This window comes from Oncorhynchus mykiss, chromosome 15 (genome assembly GCF_057628025.1).
Source record: "Oncorhynchus mykiss isolate SJ-2025 chromosome 15, ASM5762802v1, whole genome shotgun sequence".
NCBI lineage: Eukaryota > Metazoa > Chordata > Actinopteri > Salmoniformes > Salmonidae > Oncorhynchus > Oncorhynchus mykiss.
Genome location: NC_143036.1, coordinates 68,047,718 through 68,074,636, shown reverse-complemented (window position 1 = coordinate 68,074,636; position 26,919 = coordinate 68,047,718). Strand labels below are relative to the sequence as shown.

Here is a 26,919-nt window from a genome sequence, read left to right as displayed (position 1 = left end):
TTAGATGAAACAAGCTTTTTCACAATGCTTTTATCACAGTCGTTAGTTCACTGTGTACCAATAGTAATGTGGTGTCATTTTTTAACCAACACTCTGACCTCTGGGTCCTCCATTGCTGCCAGAGGCTACAGGACAGTTACATTATCTTTACTCAGAAACGGTGGCCCCTCCATGGGACAAGGTTTATTGTTGCTCCCCTCTCCTCATTACCGGCTGCCTCTCCTGTTTCAAATAAGTTATGGGGCTGAACACACACACACACACACACACACAGAACAACTTGGCTGTAGGCTGTACCGTCTGTCTGTAGTTATTATACAGTATTGGATACTGTAAGAACTAATCATTGTTTAATCGCGAAGCAGAGTTGGCTTTTGGCCAGATTTACTAAGCTCTTCCACCTGTTGTTGGTTACCTGAGGGAACACGGCATAAAAGCTAGAACATAAGGTCAGTATTCAGAGAAGGATTCAAAATAGCCAGCCCATATGTTCAGTCGTAGAGCCTCGTCATAGAGAATATGAAGTCTATTCATTATTTTATAAATGCTGCGTTCTAAATGTGATCTGTTTCTCTCTGCATCTCCTGTCCAAATGCTATTCTAAGTGCAGCGGCAACACATTTACATTCTAACAGAGGACCTCATTGCCGAGGGCACCTGTTGCATCTGCCTAGCCTGTTGGATAGGACCATGGGACACATTTCCAGGGCCCACCCTGTTGCACATAGCAGACAAAAGCTGACTCTGCAGGCTAGGACCTTACTGTGACCCCTAGAATCTATTCCTGCTGTGAGCTAAGGGCTTTGAACAGCGGTGTGTCAGTGGTGCTGGCTCAGTGGTGCTGGCTCAGTGGTGCTGGCTCAGCGGTGCTGGCTCAGTGGTGCTGCCTCAGTGGTGCTGGCTCAGTGGTGCTGGCTCAGCGGTGCTGACTCAGTGGTGCTGGCTCAGCGGTGCTGACTCAGTGGTGCTGGCTCAGTGGTGCTGGCTCAGCGGTGCTGGCTCAGTGGTGCTGACTCAGTGGTGCTGGCTCAAGGGTATGTCATGCACTAATATCTTCATGGAGGGGTTAAGATGAAAGGTGTGTTAGCGTGTGTGTGTGAGCATGTGTGTGAGCGTGAATGAGTGCGCAGCCGTGTGTGTGTGTGTGTGTGTGTGTGTGTGTGTGTGTGTGTGTGTGTGTGTGTGTGTGTGTGTGTGTGTGTGTGAGATCAGAAATGTGCTGATAGTACTCCAGCCTTGTCCCCAAGCCCCCCCAGACAGCTGCTTCTCTGAGCTGTATATACAGCACCAGTCAAAAGTCTGGACACAGCTACTCATTCCAGGGTTTTTCTTTATTTTTACTATTTTCTACATTGTAGAATAATAGTGAAGACATCAAAACTATTAAATAACACCTTGTCACAACACAACTGATTGGTTCAAACAAATGAAAAAAGAAAAGATATTCCACAAGTTAACTTTTAACAAGGCCTACCTGTTAATTGACGTGCGTTCCAGGTGACGACCTCATGAAGCTGGTTGAGAGAATGCCAAGAGTGTGCAAAGCTGTCATCAAGGCATAGGGTGGCTACTTTAAAGAATATCAATTATAAAATATATTTTGATTTGTGTTACACTTTTTTGGTTACAACATGATTCCATATGTGTTATTTCATTGTTTTGATGTCTTCACTGTTATTATACAATGTAGAAAATAGTAAAAATAAAGAAAAACCATGAGTAGGTGTGTCCAAACATTTGACTGGTTCTGTACGTTTTACAGCACGAGCCCTAGTCACATTGCAGTGTGGGTTATTAGATAGGATAACATAACACGTATCCAAAGTGAAGGGGAAAATAGTTAATTTCCCTTATGACCCCCAGTCATGCATTTTTAATGGTTACTGACAAGGATTTTTAACACGTTTGTGTGTGTTGGGAGAGGGGGGGGAAGGTGCGTGCCTGCCTGCATGTTTTTATTCATGTGTGTGTGTGTGTGTGTGTGTGTGTGTGTGTGTGTGTGTGTGTGTGTGCGTGTGTGTGTGTGTGTGTGTGTGTGTGTGTGTGTGTGTGTGTGTGTGTGTGTGTGTGTTTCTCCCTAGAAGATGAGCCTGTACCACGTCTCACTTGTCAAGTAATAAGATTCATCTAGGTGTTTGACACTTGATGAGTTCATGGATATGGATTCATACTTCCTCCCCTAACTATGTTGAGGGTTCATGTACTGTCCTTCAAATCAGGGATGAGTTTCAAATGGCACCCTATTCTCTATATATTGCACTAGGTTTGACCAGGGCCCATAAGGCTCCCATATGGCTCTGGTCTAAAGTAGTGCACTATATAAGGAATAGGGTGCCATTTTGGACACAGCACATGTCTCCTCTGGGTCTGCATTTAGGTGTTTCAAGTAGATGTATTTACCTGCTGTTTGGACATTTGCACACTCAATCACTATGTTTACCTGTGGATGGACCATTCACCCACTTCTAGACTATTCCCTACTGCTAGTGTAATGAATGAGCCAATGCAGTCCACAATCCCCACGTCAACCATGCGTAGATTTCATCGCTATTGTATGTGACCAGATTCGTGTTCAATAGGGCACGCTGTAGCAAAACGTTTTCAACAGAGGACAAAAATGTGTTCAAAATGGCAGCTATGCTGGTTATTCAATGTGTCTCAATCCATTTATTTATAACACATTTGGTCTTATGGTTACATATGGACCTTTTCTCTTCAGAACAATGAAGGAACCACTCACTCTCACTGTGAACTTGACACACTTTCAGTGTTTACTTAATCCATACTGTATACACCGTTGAGCCTATTAACCATTGTTCAGTTTCTGGATAGGGTACAGACAGTTTATTGAGGCAGATCAAATCAAATCAAATGTATTTATATAGCCCTTCTTACATCAGCTGATCATATCAAAGTGCTGTACAAAAACCCAGCCTATCAAAGTGCTGTACAAAAACCCAGCCTAAAACCCCAAACAGCAAGCAATGCAGGTGTAGAAGCACAGTGGCTAGGAAAAATTCCCTAGAAAGGCCAAAACCCAGGAAGAAACCTAGAGAGGAACCAGGCCATGAGGGGTGGCCAGTCCTCTTCTGGCTGTGCCGGGTGGAGATTATAAGAGAACATGGCCAAAATGTTCAAATGTTCATTAATGACAAGCATGGTCAAATAATAGTAATTGTGAACAGGTCAGTGAACAGTGAACAGGTCAGGGTTCCATAGCCGCAGGCAGATTAGTTGAAACTGAAGCAGCAGCACAGCCAGGTGGACTGGGGACAACAAGGAGTCATCATGCCAGGTAGTCCTGAGGCATGGTCCTAGGGCTCAGGTCCTCCGAGAGAGAGAGAGAAAGAGAGAATTAGAGAGAGCATACTTAAATTCACACTGGACACCGGATAAGACAGGAGAAATACTCCAGATATAACAGACTGACCCTAGCCCCCCGACACATAAACTACTGCAGCATAAATACTGGAGGCTGAGACAGGAAGGGTCAGGAGACACTGTGGCCCTGTCCGATGATACCCCCGGACAGGGCCAAACAGGCAGGCTATAACCCCACCCACTTTGCTAAAGCACAGCCCCCACACCACTAGAGGGATTTCTTCCACCAGCAACTTACCATCCTGAGACAAGGCCGAGTATAGCCCACAAAGATCTCCGCCACGGCAGAACCCAAGGGGGGGCGCCAACCCAGACAGGAAGACCACGTCAGTGACTCAACCTATTCAAGTGATGCACCCCTCCTAGGGACGGCGTGAAGAGCACCAGTAAGCCAGTGACTCAGCCCCTGTAATAGGGTTAGAGGCAGAGAATCCCAGTGGAGAGAGGGGAACCGGCCAGGCAGTTAAATATTGTTCAGTTTCTGTATAGGGTACAGACAGTTTATTGAGCCAGTTAACTAGTGTTCTGTTTCTCTATAGGGTACAGACAGTTTATTGAGCCAGTTAACTAGTGTTCTGTTTCTCTATAGGGTACAGACAGTTTATTGAGCCAGTTAACTAGTGTTCTGTTTCTCTATAGGGTACAGACAGTTTATTGAGCCAGTGTTCTGTTTCTGTATAGGGTACAGGTAGTTTATTTGTATCTCATTAACACAATCAAAACAAAGCATTATGATAGAATGGAGTCTTGCTGTTACTAATTTCTCCCTCTACTATCCCTGCATACATGACCTACTATCTCACCCCTGTCCTTGTTACTCAACCACTGACAACCATGAATATATCCTCTACTCTCTCTACATCTATATCTACTCTAATGCACAGTTAATGGGGAGTCAAAACACATATACTCAGGGTGAACATGACTATTTTATAGACCGCTGAATTTATTAGCCTGCATGGCGAGATATGTTTTGCATAAAGTGATAGTCAGCAGTACTGTTACTGCCTGACTCAACTGCTCTGTTAATGTGTCGTCATGTGGTATCTACTGCAAGGTGATTGGCGAATCAAAGTAAGTCAAGATTATTTATGCAGTGAGGCGGAACATTCACAGCTTTGCAGATAGAAATGTAACATAGAGGTATTTGACAGACATGTATTTCTATTGGATCGTTCTGCACCTTCAGGGTCTTATTTATTAGTGCACAGTGAAGCAAACTGTTTTGCAACAGAAAAACAAAAAAGTTTCTTACTGAACAGTTCAGTATTTCCCTCCCTGTTTCAGTCCATTGTCTTTTGTTTGGTGCCAATTTAATATGATCCTGAAAACAGCAGTTCAGAGATATCAATGTGATTGGATAAGTAAAACCATTTGATCATCGGATTCGATGAGTTACAGGAAGTAAATTAATTTGAATGATTTTGAATGGTGCTTTCATTGTTTCCTCAGGATAAAGGAATGGGTGGAGCAGATGCAGCAGGAGCTGGTCACACTGACGGACACAGCCAGCGGAGTGCAGAATCTCATACAGGTGGGACACACAGGAACACATTGTAAACATAGGAACACAGACGTGCACAAATGTACATATACCACACCACCACACTCCTCTCAAACGCACAGGAAGCTTGCAACCCCATAGTCAAACATCCACAACTCTGGATTTCAACAATCAATATACACACGCGCGCACACACATGCGCACACATAACTCCTGACCTCTCCTGTTTGATGTGTGTCACATCCAATACAATGATGGTTGTCACAACAGATCTGGACTTTACAAAGTGCCATCTCATTAGTGATATGTGGGACATCTGCTTACAGTATTCTGCTAGGGGAATGTCCACACTCAAGGACTATCAGTGTCAACTCCAAACACCACATCCCTATCCCATCCCTAACAAGCTTACATGAAATGGACAGTTAGGAGGAGCTGTTACTCTGGCTACATCCCAAATGGCACCCTATTCCCTATGTAGGGGGCTCTGGTCATAAGTAGTGCACTATATGGGGAATAGGGTGCCTTTTGGGACACAACCCTTGTGTTGATTGCTATAACCATATGACACCTCTCCTCCTCTTGCCTAGCCAGGCCTGATATAGAGCCTCTGTAATTATGTCTAGTTTAAATGTCACATGCACAAGTACAGTGAAAATGTCTTTCTTGCAAACCTATAGCCCAACAATGCATTAATCAATAACAATGTATAACCAGAAAACAAAAAAAGAAGAAATAATTAAGAAATATGAAATGCACAATAATCATCACAGTAATTGTCAATGTACTTCAGATTCCTTTTGGATTACATTTTTCAGACATACACACAATGCATGACGTCCCAGGGACAACACACAGGCATGATTTCCCTTGAGCAACACAGTATTCTCAGGAAAATACCCATAACAGACACCATATCAGGGCTGCCTCTTGCCCTGCTTGTCATCACAGACATTTAGAAGAAAAAAAACAGCAGACATCTTTACCATGATGGTGTTATACCACGTTTGGAGCTCATTTCCTGTCGCAGGCATCATTTGATGCTCATGGGGTGAAGGAAAATAGCTAGACTTTATGACCTAATCTTGACCCAATAGCATATATATATAGATAGAGAGTGGGATAATATCAATGGTCGACTGTACATTCCTTTGTCCTGTTGCAGTAGAATAAATGTAGGTTTCCTTCATTGAGACCTCTGGCAGCATGGCTGCTTTATTTACTACACAGGGAAGGGGATTGTATTTGCTTGTAAGCAGAAAGAGCATGTGGAGAATAACCATCAGGATCATTACTCATGGACAAGCAGAAACACATAGCACAGCCCCACAGAGGTTAGCTAAGTAAACACACACTTCGATACACCGACTTAGACACACACACGCACACACACACACGCGCGTGCCCGCACACACATTCACACACTACAGGCCTGTGGTTTTAATGTTGGACCTAGAAAGCCCCTCCGGCTGCTAAATAATTGGCTGTTTGGCATTTCTGATTTTTTAATTGTTTAATTCCTCTTGCTGAAACATATTCCATATTCAGGAAATGGCGTTTGCCGTTGTGCTCCATTGTGGCATAATGTTGCTTGATTTACACTGGCATTGTACACACAGCGGTGACATCATGATTTGACACATCTGTCCATTTACATACATTTGGATTATTGTGTTCATTGTCCCTGCAAATAAACATAATCAAGTACATTTTTTTGTGACTATCCTCATAGGTACAATTCTCAGATACACCATGTCAATATTTGATCAAAGTATCACTCTCTCCTGATTGGTCCAGTGTCACTTTTGACCCTTGTTTCTCTCTCTTGATTGCTTCACTGTCACCTTTGACCCTCTATCTCCTGATTGGTGCAGATCTTCCAGAGCCACAGGAAGTACTTCAGTGTGGGGTCCAACGATGCCAGCCAGCTGGTGGCTAATGCAGCGGGGAACATCGAGAATCTCCTGGCCAACCGTTCTCGTGCTCTCAAGGTGAGTACCAGTTCATAGCAGTCACACACACACACACACACACACACACACACACACAGATGCAGACAAAGTCACACGCACCTTAATACCAAGAAAGAAGGGTATGAAACTCATCTCCTGGAGGGCTGCAGTGTCTGCAGGTTTTTGTTTCTCACTCACACTTGATTCATCGCATCATTGCACAGATTGGCTTCATTTCACAGATTGGATAAATTGGTCCCTTTCAAAATGAAAGACTGACCAACAGCAGTAGCCCATAATTGAGTACATTCTCAGTATGTTTGGAAATCCTTATAGCTCTGACACTTCAATAGACCGTGTTAGAAAAGGCAAATTGATGATATTGGAAATGATGACCAAGAATGCGAGCTATTTGTTGTTGAATTAGGTTAGTGATAGGCTTAGGGCGAAAGGGGGGCAAATCCCATTTGTGGTTAACAAATATCATACTGCCATCTTTTCCTTCATGACTAGACAATGTCAGACTCAAAGTTCTCCTCGCTGTGTCCTGATGCCCTCTGTATAATACCTATCCCATCCACATAACTTTCTCCTACCACCACCTGAGTAAAGTCAATTAAAGTCCCCAGGCATTGTTTGTCTCGATCAATCAGGATCGATCTGGCTTGGGCCAGAATTCAATTAAGTCTGTGGGTTGTCATGGTAGCAGGTGTTAATTACCCTGTCAGTCATCAGCCCCTTTGTTTTTCTCACATCACAATAATTGCAGTCAGGTTTTAACGAGATAGTTGTTTTCTTTGTTTCGCATTGTGATAAAAATACAATGCAAACAAAAAATACAATGCTGACACACACACTGCTGATAGATTAGGTAATGGGGTAAATAGATGGAGATAGATAGAGATGTAATGCAACATTTGTTCTGAGCTCTGATAAACACCATCTGTCAGGTTTCACCTGCACGCGTCACAGAGGGTGTTCAGTTCTGAATGTTTAACTCTTCACTGGACGTGTGGATTGAGGGAGGGAAGGAGATAGATAGAGAGACCTGACTGTAGATAGAGAGAGAGACCTGACTGAAGATCGATATGTAGACCTGACTGTTTAAGAGATATACACTGTAGACTTGCCAATAGTTAGACTACATTAAGGGGGATTTAGGATGCCTGGTCCACAGTGTGAGCTGACCGTGGGAGAAAGTGAGGGCGTTGAGCGTGTGTGATAATTACTCACAGAAAGAGAGGGATGACCGAGTGTGTTTGTGTGTACATGCACGTGTCTGTATCCATCTGTGAGTGTGTGCACCTGCATGAGTTGACAGTAGTGTTCCAGACCATTCTATCATCCATTAGGCCCCTTAGTGAGACAACAGCACCAGGCCCTATTACACTATTCAACCAGGACTACTCTCCTCTCACAACACCAGGCTCCTATTACACTATTCAACCAGGACCACTCTCCTCTCACAACACCAGGCTCCTATTACACTATTCAACCAGGACTACTCTCCTCTCACAACACCAGGCTCCTATTACACTATTCAACCAGGACTACTCCTCTCACAACACCAGGCTCCTATTACACTATTCAACCAGGACCACTCTCCTCTCACAACACCAGGCTCCTATTACACTATTCAACCAGGACCACTCTCCTCTCACAACACCAGGCTCCTATTACACTATTCAACCAGGACCACTCTCCTCTCACAACACCAGGCTCCTATTACACTATTCAACCAGGACCACTCTCCTCTCACAACACCAGGCTCCTATTACACTATTCAACCAGGACCACTCTCCTCTCACAACACCAGGCTCCTATTACACTATTCAACCAGGACCACTCTCCTCTCTCAACACCAGGCTCCTATTACACTATTCAACCAGGACTACTCCTCTCACAACACCAGGCTCCCATTACACTATTCAACCAGGACCACTCTCCTCTCACAACACCAGGCTCCTATTACACTATTCAACCAGGACTACTCTCCTCTCACAACACCAGGCTCCTATTACACTATTCAACCAGGACCACACTCCTCTCACAACACCAGGCTCCTATTACACTATTCAACCAGGACTACTCCTCTCACAACACCAGGCTCCTATTACACTATTCAACCAGGACCACTCTCCTCTCACAACACCAGGCTCCTATTACACTATTCAACCAGGACTACTCCTCTCACAACACCAGGCTCCTATTACACTATTCAACCAGGACCACTCTCCTCTCCCAACACCAGGCTCCTATTACACTATTCAACCAGGACCACTCTCCTCTCCCAACACCAGGCTCCTATTACACTATTCAACCAGGACCACTCTCCTCTCACAACACCAGGCTCCTATTACACTATTCAACCAGGACCACTCTCCTCTCACAACACCAGGCTCCTATTACACTATTCAACCAGGACCACTCTCCTCTCACAACACCAGGCTCCTATTACACTATTCAACCAGGACCACTCTCCTCTCACAACACCAGGCTCCTATTACACTATTCAACCAGGACCACTCTCCTCTCACAACACCAGGCTCCTATTACACTATTCAACCAGGACTACTCCTCTCACAACACCAGGCTCCTATTACACTATTCAACCAGGACTACTCCTCTCACAACACCAGGCTCCTATTACACTATTCAACCAGGACCACTCTCCTCTCACAACACCAGGCTCCTATTACACTATTCAACCAGGACTACTCTCCTCTCACAACACCAGGCTCCTATTACACTATTCAACCAGGACTACTCCTCTCACAACACCAGGCTCCTATTACACTATTCAACCAGGACCACTCTCCTCTCACAACACCAGGCTCCTATTACACTATTCAACCAGGACTACTCCTCTCACAACACCAGGCTCCTATTACACTATTCAACCAGGACTACTCCTCTCACAACACCAGGCTCCTATTACACTATTCAACCAGGACCACTCTCCTCTCACAACACCAGGCTCCTATTACACTATTCAACCAGGACTACTCCTCTCACAACACCAGGCTCCTATTACACAATTCAACCAGGACCACTCTCCTCTCACAACACCAGGCTCCTATTACACTATTCAACCAGGACCACTCTCCTCTCACAACACCAGGCTCCTATTACACTATTCAACCAGGACTACTCCTCTCACAACACCAGGCTCCTATTACACTATTCAACCAGGACCACTCTCCTCTCACAACACCAGGCTCCTATTACACTATTCAACCAGGACCACTTTCCTCTCACAACACCAGGTTCCTATTACACTATTCAACCAGGACCACTCTCCTCTCACAACACCAGGCTCCTATTACACAATTCAACCAGGACCACTCTCCTCTCACAACACCAGGCTCCTATTACACTATTTAACCAGGACTACTCTCCTCTCACAACACCAGGCTCCTATTCAACAGCTCTCTCTCTCTAGCTCTCTCTCTAGCTCTCTCACTATGACAGTCTCTCTCCCTTCTCTACCTTCAAATACTCCAATATGAGCACGCTAGCTCTCTCAAGCTTCAATCCAAGAGCAGAAAGACTAGTAACAAAGACTTCCATCAACACAATGGCCTGCTACACACTATACCACAGAACATAGGAAAGAAAACAGGATGTCCTTGTTACTTGTCAAGAAGAAACGGAAAGTGAATTCATTTCAGCTGTTATTCTGTATCATCTAATGCATTTAGGTTTGTTTCTTTTGAGAGGTCATGTTTTGCAATGCTGCCATGGCAACAATGCTAGCTTGTCATATTAGATGTAATAGTGTGCAATGTGGCAAGTTACAACTTAATTAATTTAAAACAATGTCCTCTGATAACCAAATTTCCGGAAAAATGTAGATTCTATTCTCATCACTTAACTTATTCAGAAAGGTGCAACTTTTGAGTGTTCAGATAGAAATGCACCATGTAGAAAAGACATTGTACTTTGCCATGTAGAATCATAAATATTGTCACCTCTACTCATTATATTTCTATCGGCAACTTTCTCGAAGGAAGACCCCACTGAATTATCCTCTTAGTCCGATATGCACAGTAGTACATTTCTTCTGTCACACTAGGCTGCAGGTAGCCTAACAGTTAGAGCGTTGGGACAGTAACCGCGAGGTTAAGGCAGCCCCCACACCTGTTTCAAAGGGGTTGGGTTAAATGTGGAAGGCACATTTCAGTTGATTGCATTCAGTTGTGCAACTGACTAGGTACCCACTAACCCAAAAGATCAACCTGTTCTGTACATCTTTGCACCCCCGATGTATTCTGTTCCTTTCCCAGATGTCTGAGAAACTGTTACTATGGTAGCCGTCTCTGGTGGCTAGGCGCGAGGGGCGAATGTGATTGTCGAGCCGGCACAATTCAATTAAAATGTTGGCTGCTGTCATTAACTTAATAAGCAGCCATTTTGGGTTAGGAGCAGGTTGATGTGATGCCTGTCTGTTCTTTCAGTCTGATTCAGTGGCAACTCTTGATGCTCAAATCAAATCAAATTTTATTTGTCACATACACATGGTTAGCAGATGTTAATGCGAGTGTAGCAAAATGCTTGTGCTTCTAGTTCCGACAATGCAGTAATAACCAACGAGTAATCTAACCTAACAATTTCACAACAGCTACCTTATACACACAAGTGTAAAGGGATGAAGAATATGTACATAAAGATATATGAATGAGTGATGGTACAGAACGGCATAGGCAAGATGCAGTAGATGGTATAGAGTACAGTATATACATATGAGATGAGTAATGTAGGGTATGTAAACATATAAAAGTGGCATTGTTTAAAGTGGCTAGTGATACATGTATTACATCAAGATGGCAAGATGCAGTAGATGGTATAGAGTAGAGTATATACATATGAGATGAGTAATGTAGGGTATGTAAACATTATATTAAGTGGCATTGTTTAAAGTGGCTAGTGATACATGTATTACATAAAGATGGCAAGATGCAGTAGATGATATAGTGTACAGTATATATATATATATATATATATATATATGAGATGAGTAATGTAGGGTATGTAAACATTATATTAAGTGGCATTGTGATACATTTTTTACATCTATTTTTCCAATATTAAAGTGGCTGGAGTTGAGTCAGTATGTTGAAAGCAGCCACTCAATGTCAGCCACATTTGATTGTGAGGAATTCTAAGTCAGGTGAACAGAAGGACTTGAATTCCTGTATGTTGTTGTGATCACACCACATCTCGTTACTCATAAGGCCCCTCTTCTTACCAGAAAGATGCTTGTTTCTGTCGGCGCGATGCGTGGAGAAACCAGCTGGCTGTACCGACTTCGATAACGTGTCTCGAGTGAGCCATGTTTCCGTGAAGCAAAGAACATTACATTCTCTTATGTCTCTTTGGAGTGCTACCCTTGCTCGGATTTCATCAACCTTGTTGTCATGAGACTGGACATTTTCGAGTAGTATGCTCGGGAGCGGTGTGCGATGTGCTCGTATCTGCAGCCTGACCAGAAGACCGCTTCGTCTGCCCCTTTTACGGCGGTGTTGTTTTGGTTCGCCGGCTGGGATCCGATCCATTGTCCTGGGTGGTGGGCAAAACACAGGATCCGCTTCAGGAAAGTCGTTTTCCTGGTCTGTTGTGGTGTGATACAGAGGATGGTGGAGATAACAGGGTCTGTTGTGGTGTGATACAGAGGATGGTGGAGGTAACAGGGTCTGTTGTGCTGCGATACAGAGGATGGTGGAGGTAGGGGGGATGGTGGAGGTAGGGAGGATGGTGGAGGTAGACAGGGTGGTGGCGATAACAGGGTCTGTTGTGGTGTGATACAGAGGATGGTGGAGGTAACAGGGTCTGTTGTGGTGTGATACAGAGGATGGTGGAGATAACAGGGTCTGTTGTGCTGCGATACAGAGGATGGTGGAGGTAGGGGGGATGGTGGAGGTAGGGAGGATGGTGGAGGTAGACAGGGTGGTGGCGATAACAGGGTCTGTTGTGGTGTGATACAGAGGATGGTGGAGGTAAGGAGGATGGTGGAGGTAAGGAGGATGGTGGAGATAACAGGTTCAGTTGTGGTGCGATACAGAGGATGGTGGAGGTAACAGGGTCTGTTGTGGTGTGATACAGAGGATGGTGGAGGTAGAGAGGATTGTGGAGGTAACAGGGTCTGTTGTGGTGTGATACAAAGGATGGTGAAGGTAGAGAAGATGTGGAGATAACAGGGTCTGTTGTGGTGCGATACAGAGGATGGTGAAGGTAGAGAGGATGGTGGAGGTAGAGAGGATGGTGGAGGTAGAGAGGATGGTGGATATGACAGGAGAGTGGAGGTTGAGAGGATGGTGGAGATGACATGAGGGTGAAGGTAGAGAGGATGGTGGAGGTAGAGAGGATGGTGGAGATGACAGGAGGGTGAAGGTTGAGAGGATGGTGGAGATGACAGGAGAGTGGAGGTTGAGAGGGGGGTGGAGATGACAGTAGGGTGGAGGTTGAGAGGGGGGTGGAGATGACAGGGTCTGTTGTGGTGTGATACAGAGGATGGTGGAGGTAGAGAGGATGGTGAATGTAGAGAGGATGTGGAGATAACAGGGTCTGTTGTGGTGTGATACAGATGATGGTGAAGGTAGAGAGGATGTGGAGATAACAGGGTCTGTTGTGGTGTGATACAAAGGACGGTGAATGTAGAGAGGATGTGGAGATAACAGGGTCTGTTGTGGTGTGATACAGAGGATGGTGGAGGTAGAGAGGATTGTGGAGGTAACAGGGTCTGTTGTGGTGTGATACAAAGGATGGTGAAGGTAGAGAAGATGTGGAGATAACAGGGTCTGTTGTGGTGCGATACAGAGGATGGTGAAGGTAGAGAGGATGGTGGAGGTAGAGAGGATGGTGGAGGTAGAGAGAATGGTGGATATGACAGGAGAGTGGAGGTTGAGAGGATGGTGGAGATGACATGAGGGTGAAGGTAGAGAGGATGGTGGAGGTAGAGAGGATGGTGGAGATGACAGGAGGGTGAAGGTTGAGAGGATGGTGGAGATGACAGGAGAGTGGAGGTTGAGAGGGGGGTGGAGATGACAGTAGGGTGGAGGTTGAGAGGGGGGTGGAGATGACAGGGTCTGTTGTGGTGTGATACAGAGGATGGTGGAGGTAGAGAGGATGGTGAATGTAGAGAGGATGTGGAGATAACAGGGTCTGTTGTGGTGTGATACAGATGATGGTGAAGGTAGAGAGGATGTGGAGATAACAGGGTCTGTTGTGGTGTGATACAAAGGACGGTGAATGTAGAGAGGATGTGGAGATAACAGGGTCTGTTGTGGTGTGATACAAAGGATGGTGAATGTAGAGAGGATGTGGAAATAACAGGGTCTGTTGTGGTGTGATACAGAGGATGGTGAAGGTAGAGAGGATGTGGAGATAACAGGGTCTGTTGTGGTGTGATACAGAGGATGGTGAATGTAGAGATAATGTGGAGATAGCAGGGTCTGTTGTGGTGTGATACAGAGGATGGTGAATGTAGAGATAATGTGGAGATAACAGGGCATGTTGTGGTGTGATACAGAGGATGGTGAAGGTAGAGAGGATGTGGAGATAACAGGGTCTGTTGTGATGTGATACAGACGATGGTGAAGGTAGAGAGGATGTGGAGATAACAGGGTCTGTTGTGATGTGATACAGAGGATGGTCAAGATGGAGAGGTTGGCAATAGACAGGGTTTCCTTCCTGTAGTAAGGGGTAAGTGAAGATGGAGCATCTGTTTTAGAAACACACACACACATGCACACCCAAATGCACACGCATACACACTCACACTTTTAAAAAAACATACTACGACACTTTTAGACACACACACACACACACACACATGTCCTGCTTCCCCTACTCTCACAGAGGGAGACTGAGATGAGATCACTGATCCTTAATTAGGGCTATATAATGAGGAGGACAGGGTGTGGTGGAGAGAGGCTGGATATTCTCACTTCCTCTCTTTCCATCTCTCCTTCTCTGCTGTCTCCCTTTTTCAGTTTCCGCTTCTTTCCTTTTTCGCGTTCTCTCTCTCTCACTCTCTCTAGCTCTCTCTTTCTGGTCTGCTTGTTTGGCAGACATTGGCAGGGTATCTGATGGTGTGCCAGATGCCGCTGTGACTGTGCAGGCACCCTGAGGGCATGAGCACCAGCTGTACGTGTGCAGGGCTCACCTCATGGCTCTTTGCCTCTTTCTGTCTTCCTCCTCACTTTCTCTCGCTCCCTGTCATGCCCACATTCTTTCCCATAATGCAGGGCCTTCTTTTTCTCATTCCTGCATCCCCCCCTTCCCTGTCTCTATCTCTCTCTTGTCGTGTCTACACCTCTGACTTCTGCTGTCAGAATACAAAGATCACATTGAAAAGGCGGGTCTAGACGCACTAAAGTGGCTATGTGGTGTAGAGGTCGACCGATTAATCGGAATGGCCGATTAATTAGGGCAGAACTCAAGTTTTCAAAACAATCGGTAATTGGCATTTTTGGACACCGATTATGGCCGATTACATTGCACTCCACGAGGAGACTGCGTGGCAGGCTGACTACCTGTTATCGAGTGCAGCAAGGAGCCAAGGTAAGGTGCTAGCTAGAATTAAACTTATCTTAGAAAAAACAATCAATCTCAACATAATCACTAGTTAACTATACATGGTTGATGATATTACTAGTTTATCTAGCTTGTCCTGTGTTGCATATAATCGATGCTGTGTTAATTTATCATTGAATCACAGCCTACTTTGCCAAACGGGTGATTTAACAAGCGAATTCGCGAAAAAAGCACCTTCGTTGCACCAATGTGTACCTAACCATAAACATCAATGCCTTTCTTAAAATCAATACACAAGCATATATTTTTAAACCTGTATATTTAGTTAATATTGCCTGCTAACATGAATTTAGTTTAACTAGGGAAATTGTGTCTCTTCTCTTGCGTTCTGTGCAACAGAGTCAGGGTATATGCAGCAGTTTGGGCCGCCTGGCTCGTTTCGAACAGTGTGAAGACCATTTAATTTGCCAGAATTGTACATAATATGACATAACATTGATGGTTGTGCAATGTAACAGCAATATTTAGACTGATGGATGCCACCCATTAGATAAAATACAGAACGGTTCCGTATTTCACAAAAATAATAAACATTATGTTTTCGAAAGTATAGTTTAGTTTAGTATAGATAGTTTCCGGATTTGACCATATTAATGACCTACGGCTCTTATTTCTGTGTGTTATTATATTACAATTAAGTCAATGATTTGATAGAGCAGTCTGACTGAGCGGTGGTAGGCAGCAGCAGGCTCATAAGCATTCATTCAAACAGCACTTTACTGCGTTTGCCAGCAGCTCTTCGCTGTGCTTCAAGCATTGCGCTGTTTATGACTTCAAGCCTATCAACTCCCGAGATGAGGTCTGGCAATACCAAAGTACCTATTAGAACATAGAATAGTCAAAGGTATATGAAATATAAATGGTATAGAGAGAAATAATCCTATAATAACTACAACCTAAAACTTCTTACCTGGGAGTATTGAAGACTCATGTTAAAAGGAACCACCAGCTTTCATATGTTCTCATGTTCTGAGCAAGAAACTCAAACGTTAGCTTTTTTACATGGCACATATTGCACTTATACTTTCTTCTCCAACACTTTGTTTTTGCATTATTTAAACCAAATGGAACATGTTTCATTATTTATTTGAGACTAAATTGATTTTTTAGATGTATTATATTAAGTTAAAATAAGTGTTCATTCAGTATTGTTGTAATTCTCATTATTACGAATATATAAAAATCGTCCGATTAATCGGTATCAGCTTTTTTTGGTCCTCCAATAATCGGTATCTGTTTCAGCATTGAAAAATCATCATCGGTCGACCTCTAATGTGGTGTGATTGTGTTCAGATCTGTCTGACCACTTCAGGAGGTGGTCAGGGATGCATTGTGTACGGGTTTTCTCCTCAGTCTGGATGCCATCAGGCCACCGAAAGCACATACAGTGGACGATGTCATCAGTACTCATCCCACAAGTCTCCAGAAAGCGTGTGTTTTGGGCCCGAGAGGCATCTTTTCATTATAATGTTGGTGGAAATACATTCCTACCGTGTAAGGAACTTGTTTACTGGCCACATAAATGCTAGCCAGCTAGCTAATATTTAGAAAAATAATGCTAACCCGTTTGCAATCCTTTTAGCGTTGCTTGCTAGCTTGCTGGCTAGCTACAGACTTTAGCTGGCTAGTTATCTACAGTTAGTTAGCTACTGCAATCAGTTGTTGTTGTGTTATCATATTTTACCTATTTCAATGTTTGTAGAATGCATACTGGCATTTGAATATAGCGTTGGAAAAGGGAATCCGGACACACTGTGGATGTCACGGGCGTCGTAAGAAGTGGACCAAAGTGCAGCGTGGTGAGCGTACATTTCAGTTTATTTAGGTAAATGTCGCCAACAAAGACACGACCGTGAAGCTTACAGGGCTATAGTGCCACTAACAAAAGTCAACTACCCACACTGAAAGGAGGGAAAAAGGGCTACCTAAGTATGATTCCCAATCAGAGACAACGATAGACAGCTGTCCCTGATTGAGAACCATAACCGGCCAACACATAGAAACACAAATCATAGAAATAAAGGACATAGAATGCCCACCAAAATCACATCCTGACCAAACCAAAAAGAGACATAAAAAAGGCTCTCTAAGGTAAGGGTGTGACAGTGGACAAGGTAGGTGTATGTAGGTGTACACCTTAAATGTACACCTTAAATTTAGGTGTACAGTAGATGCATGAATTCCATGATCAGAACTCTATGATCAAAATACTAAAGCTGCATGAACTGTCAAGTCTAGACATGTCTTCTCTCTCTCTTTCTCTCCTTCTTCTTGTCTCTCATCTCTTTCTGCCTTGAGCTTGCAGTGCATCCAAACTTACATACAAATGTGCAGTGTCAAGTCACTGATCCCTTAACTTAGCTCTTAGCTCTTAACTTAGCTCTTAAACCCAATGACTTCTGTATCAGCTTACGTTCCTAGACTGTCTTTCTTCTCTTTCCCCCTGTCAGCTCTTCTCTTTCCCCTTGTCAGTTCTTCTCTTTCTTCTCTTTCCCCTTGTCAGTTCTTCTCTTTCTTCTCTTTCCCCCTGTCAGCTCTTCTCTTTCCCCCTGTCAGTTCTTCTCTTTCTTCTCTTTCCCCCTGTCAGCTCTTCTCTTTCCCCCTGTCAGCTCTTCTTTCCCCTTGTCAGTTCTTCTCTTTCCCCCTGTCAGTTCTTCTCTTTCTTCTCTTTCCCCCTGTCAGCTCTTCTCTTTCCCCCTGTCAGCTCTTCTCTTTCCCCTTGTCAGTTCTTCTCTTTCTCCCTGTGTCAGTTCTTCTCTTTCCCCCTGTCAGCTCTTCTCTTTCCCCCTGTCAGTTCTTCTCTTTCTTCTCTTTCCCCCTGTCAGCTCTTCTATTTCCCCCTGTCAGCTCTTCTCTTTCCCCCTGTCAGTTCTTCTCTTTCTTCTCTTTCCCCCTGTCAGCTCTTCTCTTTCCCCCTGTCAGTTCTTCTCTTTCCCCTTGTCAGTTCTTCTCTTTCTCCCTGTGTCAGTTCTTCTCTTTCCCCCTGTCAGTTCCTCTCTTTCTATAACAATCGTTGTTGGAAGGATTGGACCAAGGTGAGGCGTGGAAGGCGTTCATCATATTTATTCACGTGAACCAGCAACAAAACAATAAAGAGTAACAAAACGAACGTGCAGCTTTGTAGGGCAAAAAGGCTACAATACAAAAACAAGATCCCACACACAACAGGTGGAAAAGGCTGTCTAAATATGATCCCCAATCAGAGACAACGATAGACAGCCGCCTCTGATTGGGAACCATACTAGGCCAACCTAGAAATGAAACACTAAACCGAGTTAGTTTCTAGTGATCTCTCCCCCAGTCTTCTTCTTCTTCTTTGGACTTTATATGGCAGTTGGCAACCAACTTTAAGGTGCATTACTACTACTGGACTGGAGTGTGGACCTCAGTTCAACTTTCAATCATCCGCATGGGTATAGGCTCCAAAAAACCAATGAGGAGATGGGAGAGGCTGGGACTTGCAGCGTGTCAAGCGTAAAAAAATAGAGCCAAGTTCTATTTTAGCTCTTGGCTACTTATTTTTTTGCAACTCTTGCGCATGTAATACGAGCAGTGTGGTCAGCATGTTAGCCCTCATATCTTTCTTTCCATCACTCTCTCCTTGCCCTCCCTGTCACGTTCTGACCTCAGTTCCTTTATTTTGTCTTTGTGTTAGTATGGTCAGGGCGTGAGTTGGGGTTTATGTTGTGTTTATGTGTTTGGCCTGGTATGGTTCTCAATCAGAGGCAGGTGTCGTTCGTTGTCTCTGATTGAGAGTCATACTTAGGTAGCCTTTTCCCACCTGTGTTTTGTGGGTGAATGTTTTCTGTTTAGTGTATGTCATCTTTCAGAACTTTTTCGTTTCATTCTCCGTTGTTATTTTGTTTAGTGTTCTGTTGAATAAATTAACATGGACACGTACCACGCTGCATATTGGTCCGATCTCTCCTACTCCTCCTCAGACGAGGACGACAAACATTACACTCCCTTTCTTTTTCTTCCTCTGTCTCTCTCTATTTATATTGTCTCCGTATCCTGTGGCGCTTCTCCGTGATTTGTGACTGCAGGGCAGTGGGAAATGGATGCTTAACACTCATTGTTGAAAAGAAGGACATTTTTCACTTCATAAATAGGCTTCTGAGAAACTCTGGTCTCTCTTTCTCTTCCCCTCCCATCCTCTCCTCTCTTTTTCTGGTCTCTCTCTCTGTTCCTATGACTCAGAGCCTCCCCCGCTTTAGTATGCTCAGATTACCTCTGTCATTACTCCGGAGCACAAATGGAAGAGCCCACACATTCTCAATAGCACACTCTCACTACAGGGCTTTATAGGGCTGTCCCTGGTTAATATCACTGACTGAAAGTGCTTGGTGCTTAGTGCTTAGTGCGTGTGTGTGTGCGTGCGTGCGTGCGTGTGTGCGTGCGTGCGTGCGTGTGTGTGTGTGTGGTCTTCTACATGGGTACCTACTGGATAGATCTGACCTCTCTTTGACTTATATCGCTCCAGACGCCTGCTGTCTTTGATACCCTGGCCACCTTTGTCTGTCTCTCTCTCTGTCTCTTCATTCATTATTTATTCCCCTTTTTACACCAGTCTTAGACTGGCCCTGTAGTCCAAGTCGTCAGAGCTGCGTAGTGATGTGATGTTATGTTCACAGGTGCCAGACTTCCATCCATGAAATAATGCAGTTATTACAATGACCACGGGGGCACAATTCCAGATAGTGGTTCTGCTGATTTTCTGCAGCCAAGCGTCCATTAACAATACTAACTAGTATGTTACATTGTTTTAGATGATAATATGCATTGACACTCAGCTTGGGGGGATTGTACTGACCTGGCAATCTAAGTAAAGTAATACAAAAATCCCCATAAAAATCTGTCAGTTTAATTTTAAGCTGGAGATATGTTTTTTTGCATGGGTTGCGGTGCAAAGTGACAGAGCTACAGTGCTGTTTGTAGACCATGAAGCATTCTGGAAAATGGTCTTCTCACGAAAATGTCTGGAGCATCCGAAAAGGACTCGTTTGTAGTCGGTAACACTAATGTGCCAACTTTTGTCTGTAGTGTCCAAACCGTTTTGGGCTACAAACTAATATGACCCCACTGTAGAAAGGGGAGACTCTCACGAACAAGATGGTGTTCACCACAAGTGTCACGGGACTCGTCTAAAGGTAACTCATACAAATGAATGGAGGTATGGAGGTAGTTTTGTGCCAATAAAAGTAAGGGGATAAATATATATATTTTTTCTGAGCTTTCTTAAAAATAAGGGGATAAATATATATATATATATATTTCCTGAGCTTTCTTATATCTTCTTGATATAGGACAGACACTTCAAAACCGTATTCCTTAAAGTAAATTTTTTGACTATTTTTGCCATTTATGAATGTGTTATTCAATGTCTTTCTATGGGCTATAGTAGTAAAGGTCAAATTCAATATCTTATCTTTTATTCTTTTGATAACCTAAAGGCGGGTCCTATGGAGCAAAGCATTCTGGGACATGCCGAATATTCCAGAATGTTCAAAAGTTAGAGGAAGAGAAAAAGAGCTGGAGCAAGAGAAGGTTATTCCATCTCTATGCATTGAAGGATAATCTTCTGGGACATTGAATCCACCCGTGGCTGGATACTTGTTGACAAAAGCACAACAACTTTGGGGAGCTACAGACAGACAGACATACAGACCAGATTGACCCTGAGTGGTGCACACCATAATTCAGACAAGGAGAGAAAGACATATAGGAGAGCAATTGATGGATGGGTAAATGAGAGAGAGAGAGAGAGAGAGAGAGAGAGAGAGAGAGAGAGAGAGAGAGAGAGAGAGAGAGAGAGAGAGAGAGAGAGAGAGAGAGAGAGAGAGAGAGAGAGAGAGAGAGAGAGAGAGAGAGAGAGAGAGAGAGAGAGAGAGAGAGAGAGAGAGAGAGAGAGAGAGAGAGAGAGAGAGAGAGAGAGAGACAAAAGAGGAGGAAGGGCAGAAAGAAAGAATATGAAGACAGAGTAGCCATCGTGCATTTGAATATTGAGTATTGAGTATAGAGTATAGATATTGAGTATAGAGTGTGAAGTTTAACACCATGTGGAGATGGCAACGCTGATTGTTTTTGAGCTCTTGTTACAGTTGCTGCCACATGGGAACCCAGGCGTCGCCATGGAGCTCGGTGCCACGAATGCTACCGGATTGCCGGTTGGCATGACACTCGTTTGCTAAGCAACGCCGGCTTCATAAACAGATGCTGCGTTGGTTCCCAGTGTGCTATACTTAGCTTCCCCAGCTACCTATCCAATGCCACAACAACCTACCAAAAAACTTCCATCTAAGTACTTCCTTTTTAACATTGAATGTGTTTGTGGATATCTTTACACTGGAAGGAAATACCGGTGCAGCTTTCACTCCTTGATGTTTTGGCCATCTTGGCATTCGTCACAATAAGTCTTGGCATTCATCACAATAAGTCTTGGCATTCATCACAATAAGTCTTGGCATTCATCACAATAAGTCTTGGCATTCATCACAATAAGTCTTGGCATTCATCACAATAAGTCTTGGCATTCATCACAATAAGTCTTGGCATTCCAAGCACTAGTTACGAAATCTGAACAATCCAGCTGGCTCCATCGTCTAAGCTAAGGAGAATGGTAACAATAGACAGCCATGAAACGAGGCGTTGTAATGTAATCTAGTGTTGGTTAATTACAATGGAGTCACTCAGTGTCTGGGACTCAGTCATTATTCCTGCCTGGTCTATCACAGGAGGAGGAGGTGACAAATTGTGGGTCATTAAACACTGGAGTTTAACCCTCATAATGACACACTACACACTCAGTCTTGACATTATGCATAGATGTACGCACGTATGCACATACACACAATATGGTGTATGTGTTCGTGTTTACTTATACAAAACAAGGAGCATTTGTAGCCCAGGCCAAGTCTAATAAATTGCATTAGTATCACAAACACATCTGTTCGAAAAATGCATTTATTCATCCCCTGATTGATGTTGTATGCAGAATGTGAAATCATGGTTATTATCACAGGGGAAATGATATAGATGGCATTTGGGAGAGTATTACTGGTTCACTTCAGAGTAACTTCCTCATTGAATAAGCACCCTGCTGATTGATCTGAACAGAGGGTGTAATTCATATTGGCTAGCTAGCTAGTGGCCTACAGTGGATGATATATTCCATCTTACAGCATGGTTAAATGCATGCTGGGCAAAGGAAATTAGGAATGCTGTTATGCTGTTACTATGGCAGCTCAAAGTGTGTAATTATGGGATGGATCCGAGAGAGACAGAGAGATCAGACAAATTGTACTTTAGCCAGACACTCACAGAATTATACACACACGCTCTTGCTTCCACTCTTCCCTCTGTCTCTTTCTCATCTAAATCTTACTTAGCTAGCACACACACACAGACACACACACACACACACACACACAAAAGCCAGAGCCCCGTGGCTCAGTGTAAGATATTAGTGTGTTAAAGTGCTGGGGGCCTGAGGGACCCTTCATCTGGAGTTACTTTATGCTGGGCTTTGGCATGTTGACAGGTGGCACAACCCCACTGAGCAGCACAGAGCCAAAATGGCTCCTCTCCAGATCCACTAATGGCTCTTGCCCTGCTCCACTCCCTCTCACCCCATGCCTGCATGACGAGCCAGGGCAGGTGTAAACACTATGAGGTCACCATGCCTTGAGCCAACATGGCCACCTACCTGCTCATTATATACTTATTTTCCAGGCGACTGGGATGCATATTTAGCGGTGACCTTAGTCCAATGGCATGGTCTAATTTTGCCGTGTAGGGGCCTTCCCGTGAGGTAATAGCAGATGGTTGGATGAAACGTAGTAACCACGGCAATGTCCTAATTTCTTCATTTGAAATGCTTCTTAATGTTACATGTTAGGCTTATACCGTATAAACAGTATGCTGGGGTACTTGGGGTGGCAGGTAGCCTAGTGGTTAGAGCGTTGGCCAAGAAACCGAACGTTTGCTGGATCGAATCCCTGAGCTAACAGGGTAAAACATCTGTCATTCTGCCCCTGAACACGGAGGTTAACCATCTGTTCCCCGGTAGGCCGTCACTGTAAATAAGAATTTGTTCTTAACTGACTTGCCTAGTTAAACAAAGGTTCAATTTTTAAAAAACAATAATGTTTTGGAAAAAGCCACAGTCTGGTTTTTCAAAACCGTCAAATCTATTTATTTTAAGTTTTTCAATACATTTTAATATTTGTAGCTACTTGTGCAATACGTTAGGAGATAAAGGGGTGGCAGGTAGCCTAGTGGTTTGAGCGTTAGCCCAGAAACCAAACAGTTGCTGGATGGAATCCCTGAGCTGACAAGGTAAAACATCTGTCATTCTGCCCCTGAACAAAGCAGTTAACCCATTGTTCCCCGGTAGGCTGTCATTGTAAATAAGAGTTTGTTCTTAACTAACTTGCCTAGTTAAAGAAATAAAGCAGTTTGTGTTCTTCATTTCACCTGCCACATTATTTTAAATTAGAAATCTTACCGTAGTTCCCCAGAAGAGTTGAGCCAGTCTCTTGTTTGTAACAGCACAACAGGAGAAAACAGGAGCTGGTCAGTCCAGTGTCTGTTGTGCAGCGCATATGAGGTGATGAAGTTACACTTGTGTCCAATTCACTACTAAATGTTTGCTATCAGATATCTCTTTGAGAAGTCAAAGAGCTCCCTGATGAGTTACCTGTACAGCTGCCATTTTTTCCCCTGTGCTTCCTACTAGCATTTTGTTTCTCCTCTGTTCTTCTCCCCTCCGTGTACAGATGCTGCATGAAAGCATGAAAGCATTCATCACAACTTTGTTCATTTGCACAATTTCTCTCATTCAGATTTGCTTGTAAATCTCCACACTAAAAAAAGACATTCAGTAGCTACTAGCTATGGGTGTATAACTGTATGAGCTGGATTTGCTTGTCTTTGCATTTAGTTTATGTTCCTTTTCGCTCGTTAGCATCCTACTAGCATTTATCTATGTGATTTTGCTATTACTTGTGCTAATTTTGTTAGCATTCTGGTAAGCCAAATGTTGTTTTTTTGCATTTCTAGCACCCCCTTGTGTGCTTTGTCAGTAATAACATAAATCCCGGGATGGTAGAAGAACGGTATGAAGAACGGTATGGAGATATGAAAACCTGGATATCACCCAAGCCTAATTGGCTAAAACTATAAATTAAAAGTACACTGTAGATTGGATTTTAGAGATGTTTATGTTGCTCTGCTATCAAATTAGGATGTAAATGTCTATGCAACTCTCTCTGTTTACATGCAACTACCATACTAGTGTCAGGTCCTTCATCGGAATAACAGAGGTGTTTTGACAAGAGAGGAGAGCGAGAGAGACCGAAACAAAACCCTTCTGTTTTAGCCTTATTTACATGTGTATAAAGCACCATTGAAATTAAATTGAATTAATTTGAGAGAGGTAGGGAGAAAGAGAGCAAAGACAGAGAGAGAGGGGGATGTAGAGAAAGAGAGATGGAGGAGGCTATTATTGCATCATGTCAAACAGAGATTGAATATGGTAAATGTGTCACAGGTGGTTAGGCTTGTATTGACCGAGCCCATCTCACAGGTGGTTAGGCTCATATTGACCGAGCCCATCTCTAATAACACCCTGCCCTATTGGTGGAAACGCTAGCGCTTTTACAGTATGTTCGACCGTAAAGCACTCAATACTTTCCACAATCCACTGTCTTGGGTTAACAAGAATATAAAGGCAGACTGCCTATTTAAAATATATTAAAATATGTGCAATGTCTAGGCACCCGATTTTCCTAATTTAAATTTGAATGAATCTCCATGTCTAGTCCATCTCTGTTTGTCCCCACCATGGAGTATCATGCAATATTGTGCAAACAAATTAAAGTGGGGGAAAATTCAGTTCCATCTGTGGGAGATGGTAAATATTGAATGATTTTAATGTTCCTGAAATTGTTGAATCAGAGCTTGTTTCAGGCCTGTATTTCTGTCTGTGTGTGTGTGTGTGTGTGTGTGTGTGTGTGTGTGTGTGTGTGTGTGTGTGTGTGTGTGTGTGTGTCAGCCCAGCAGTGACTCATTATCTATCTCACATTATTATTTACCACTTCCTGGTCCCTTTGTCAGCGCAGCTGTCGTGTTCTGTCTCTCTCTCTCTCTCTCTGTCTCTCTCTCTCTGTCTCCCTCTCTCTCTCTCTCTCTCTCTCTCTATCATTCTGCTTTCTATTCAGTTCAGATCAGACAGCCTCAACAGTTGTGCTGTCTATGTGAAATGGTGAAATTATTGTTTAGCAATTTTTTTTGTATTACTGTCAATGTGAACAACTGTTTAGCAGGATGCTTACTGATACTGAACCCTTCTGGAGTATGTCATGGTTTAAGCCTAAGCAAGTTGTGTAAATACTAACATTCAGGACTTAAAGGTGAGGTGTGAGGGATATTATGAACATGAGAGTATTGAAAACCAGTCAACCCAATGACAACCAGTCAACCTATTGGCAACCAGTCAACCCATTGATAATCCTCCCCTCCCCACACAGAAGCCGAAAAAAACACTATCTAGCTAGCTCGTTTAAACAGCAGCCAGACAGTGTTGTCGCTAGGCTAGCTAATCTAACACTAGAACTGCTAAAGCAGCCATTTTGACTGTTCATTAATAAATAAATAAAATATTACTACCATTTTTGATGTCATGCCCCCCTCTGACCTGGACTTTTCCTAAATAGGTCTATTTAACACACTGTCGTTGTTAGAATCTTAACATCACAAACAGAACTGGAGTTATAACCAGTTTTATTTTGGAGGGGTTTTCTCCCATTGCATCTCCTTCTCCCGACAGTAGGGCCCGCTCCACTCCTTCTCCCGACAGTAGGGCCCGCTCCACTCCTTCTCCCGACAGTAGGGCCCCCTCCACTCCTTATCCCGACAGTAGGGCCCGTCCACTCCTTCTCCCGACAGTAGAGCCCCCTCCACTCCTTCTCCCGACAGTAGGGCCCCCTCCACTCCTTCTCCCGATAGTAGGGCCCCCTCCACTCCTTCTCCCGATAGTAGGGCCCCCTCCACTCCTTCTCCCGACAGTAGGGACCCCTCCACTCCTTCTCCCGACAGTAAGGCCCCCTCCACTCCTTCTCCCGACAGTAGGGCCCCCTCCACTCCTTCTCCCAACAGTAGGGCCCGCTCCACTCCTTCTCCCGATAGTAGGGCCCGCTCCACTCCTTCTCCCGGCAGTAGGGCCCGTCCACTCCTTCTCCCGACAGTAGGGCCCGCTCCACTCCTTCTCCCGACAGTAGGGCCCCCTCCACTCCTTCTCCCGACAGTAGGGCCCGCTCCACTCCTTCTCCCGATAGTAGGGCCCGCTCCACTCCTTCTCCCGACAGTAGGGCCCCCTCCACTCCTTCTCCCGACAGTAGGGCCCCCTCCACTCCTTCTCCCGACAGTAGGGCCCCCTCCACTCCTTATCCCGACAGTAGGGCCCGTCCACTCCTTCTCCCGACAGTA

General features: G+C 44.1%; 1 protein-coding gene across 3 annotated transcripts in view; it reads left to right on the top strand.

Moving 5' to 3' along the window:
- Positions 1–26,919, top strand: part of LOC110499867 (voltage-dependent calcium channel subunit alpha-2/delta-1) — a 153,128-nt gene that overhangs the window by 18,610 nt on the left and 107,599 nt on the right. For all 3 annotated transcript variants that reach the window (XM_090200896.1, XM_090200895.1, XM_090200898.1), the window contains exons 2-3: positions 4,834–4,915; positions 6,760–6,876. In XM_090200896.1, the coding sequence (XP_090057022.1) occupies positions 4,834–4,915; positions 6,760–6,876 (199 nt within the window). The remainder of the gene's footprint in view (positions 1–4,833; positions 4,916–6,759; positions 6,877–26,919) is intronic.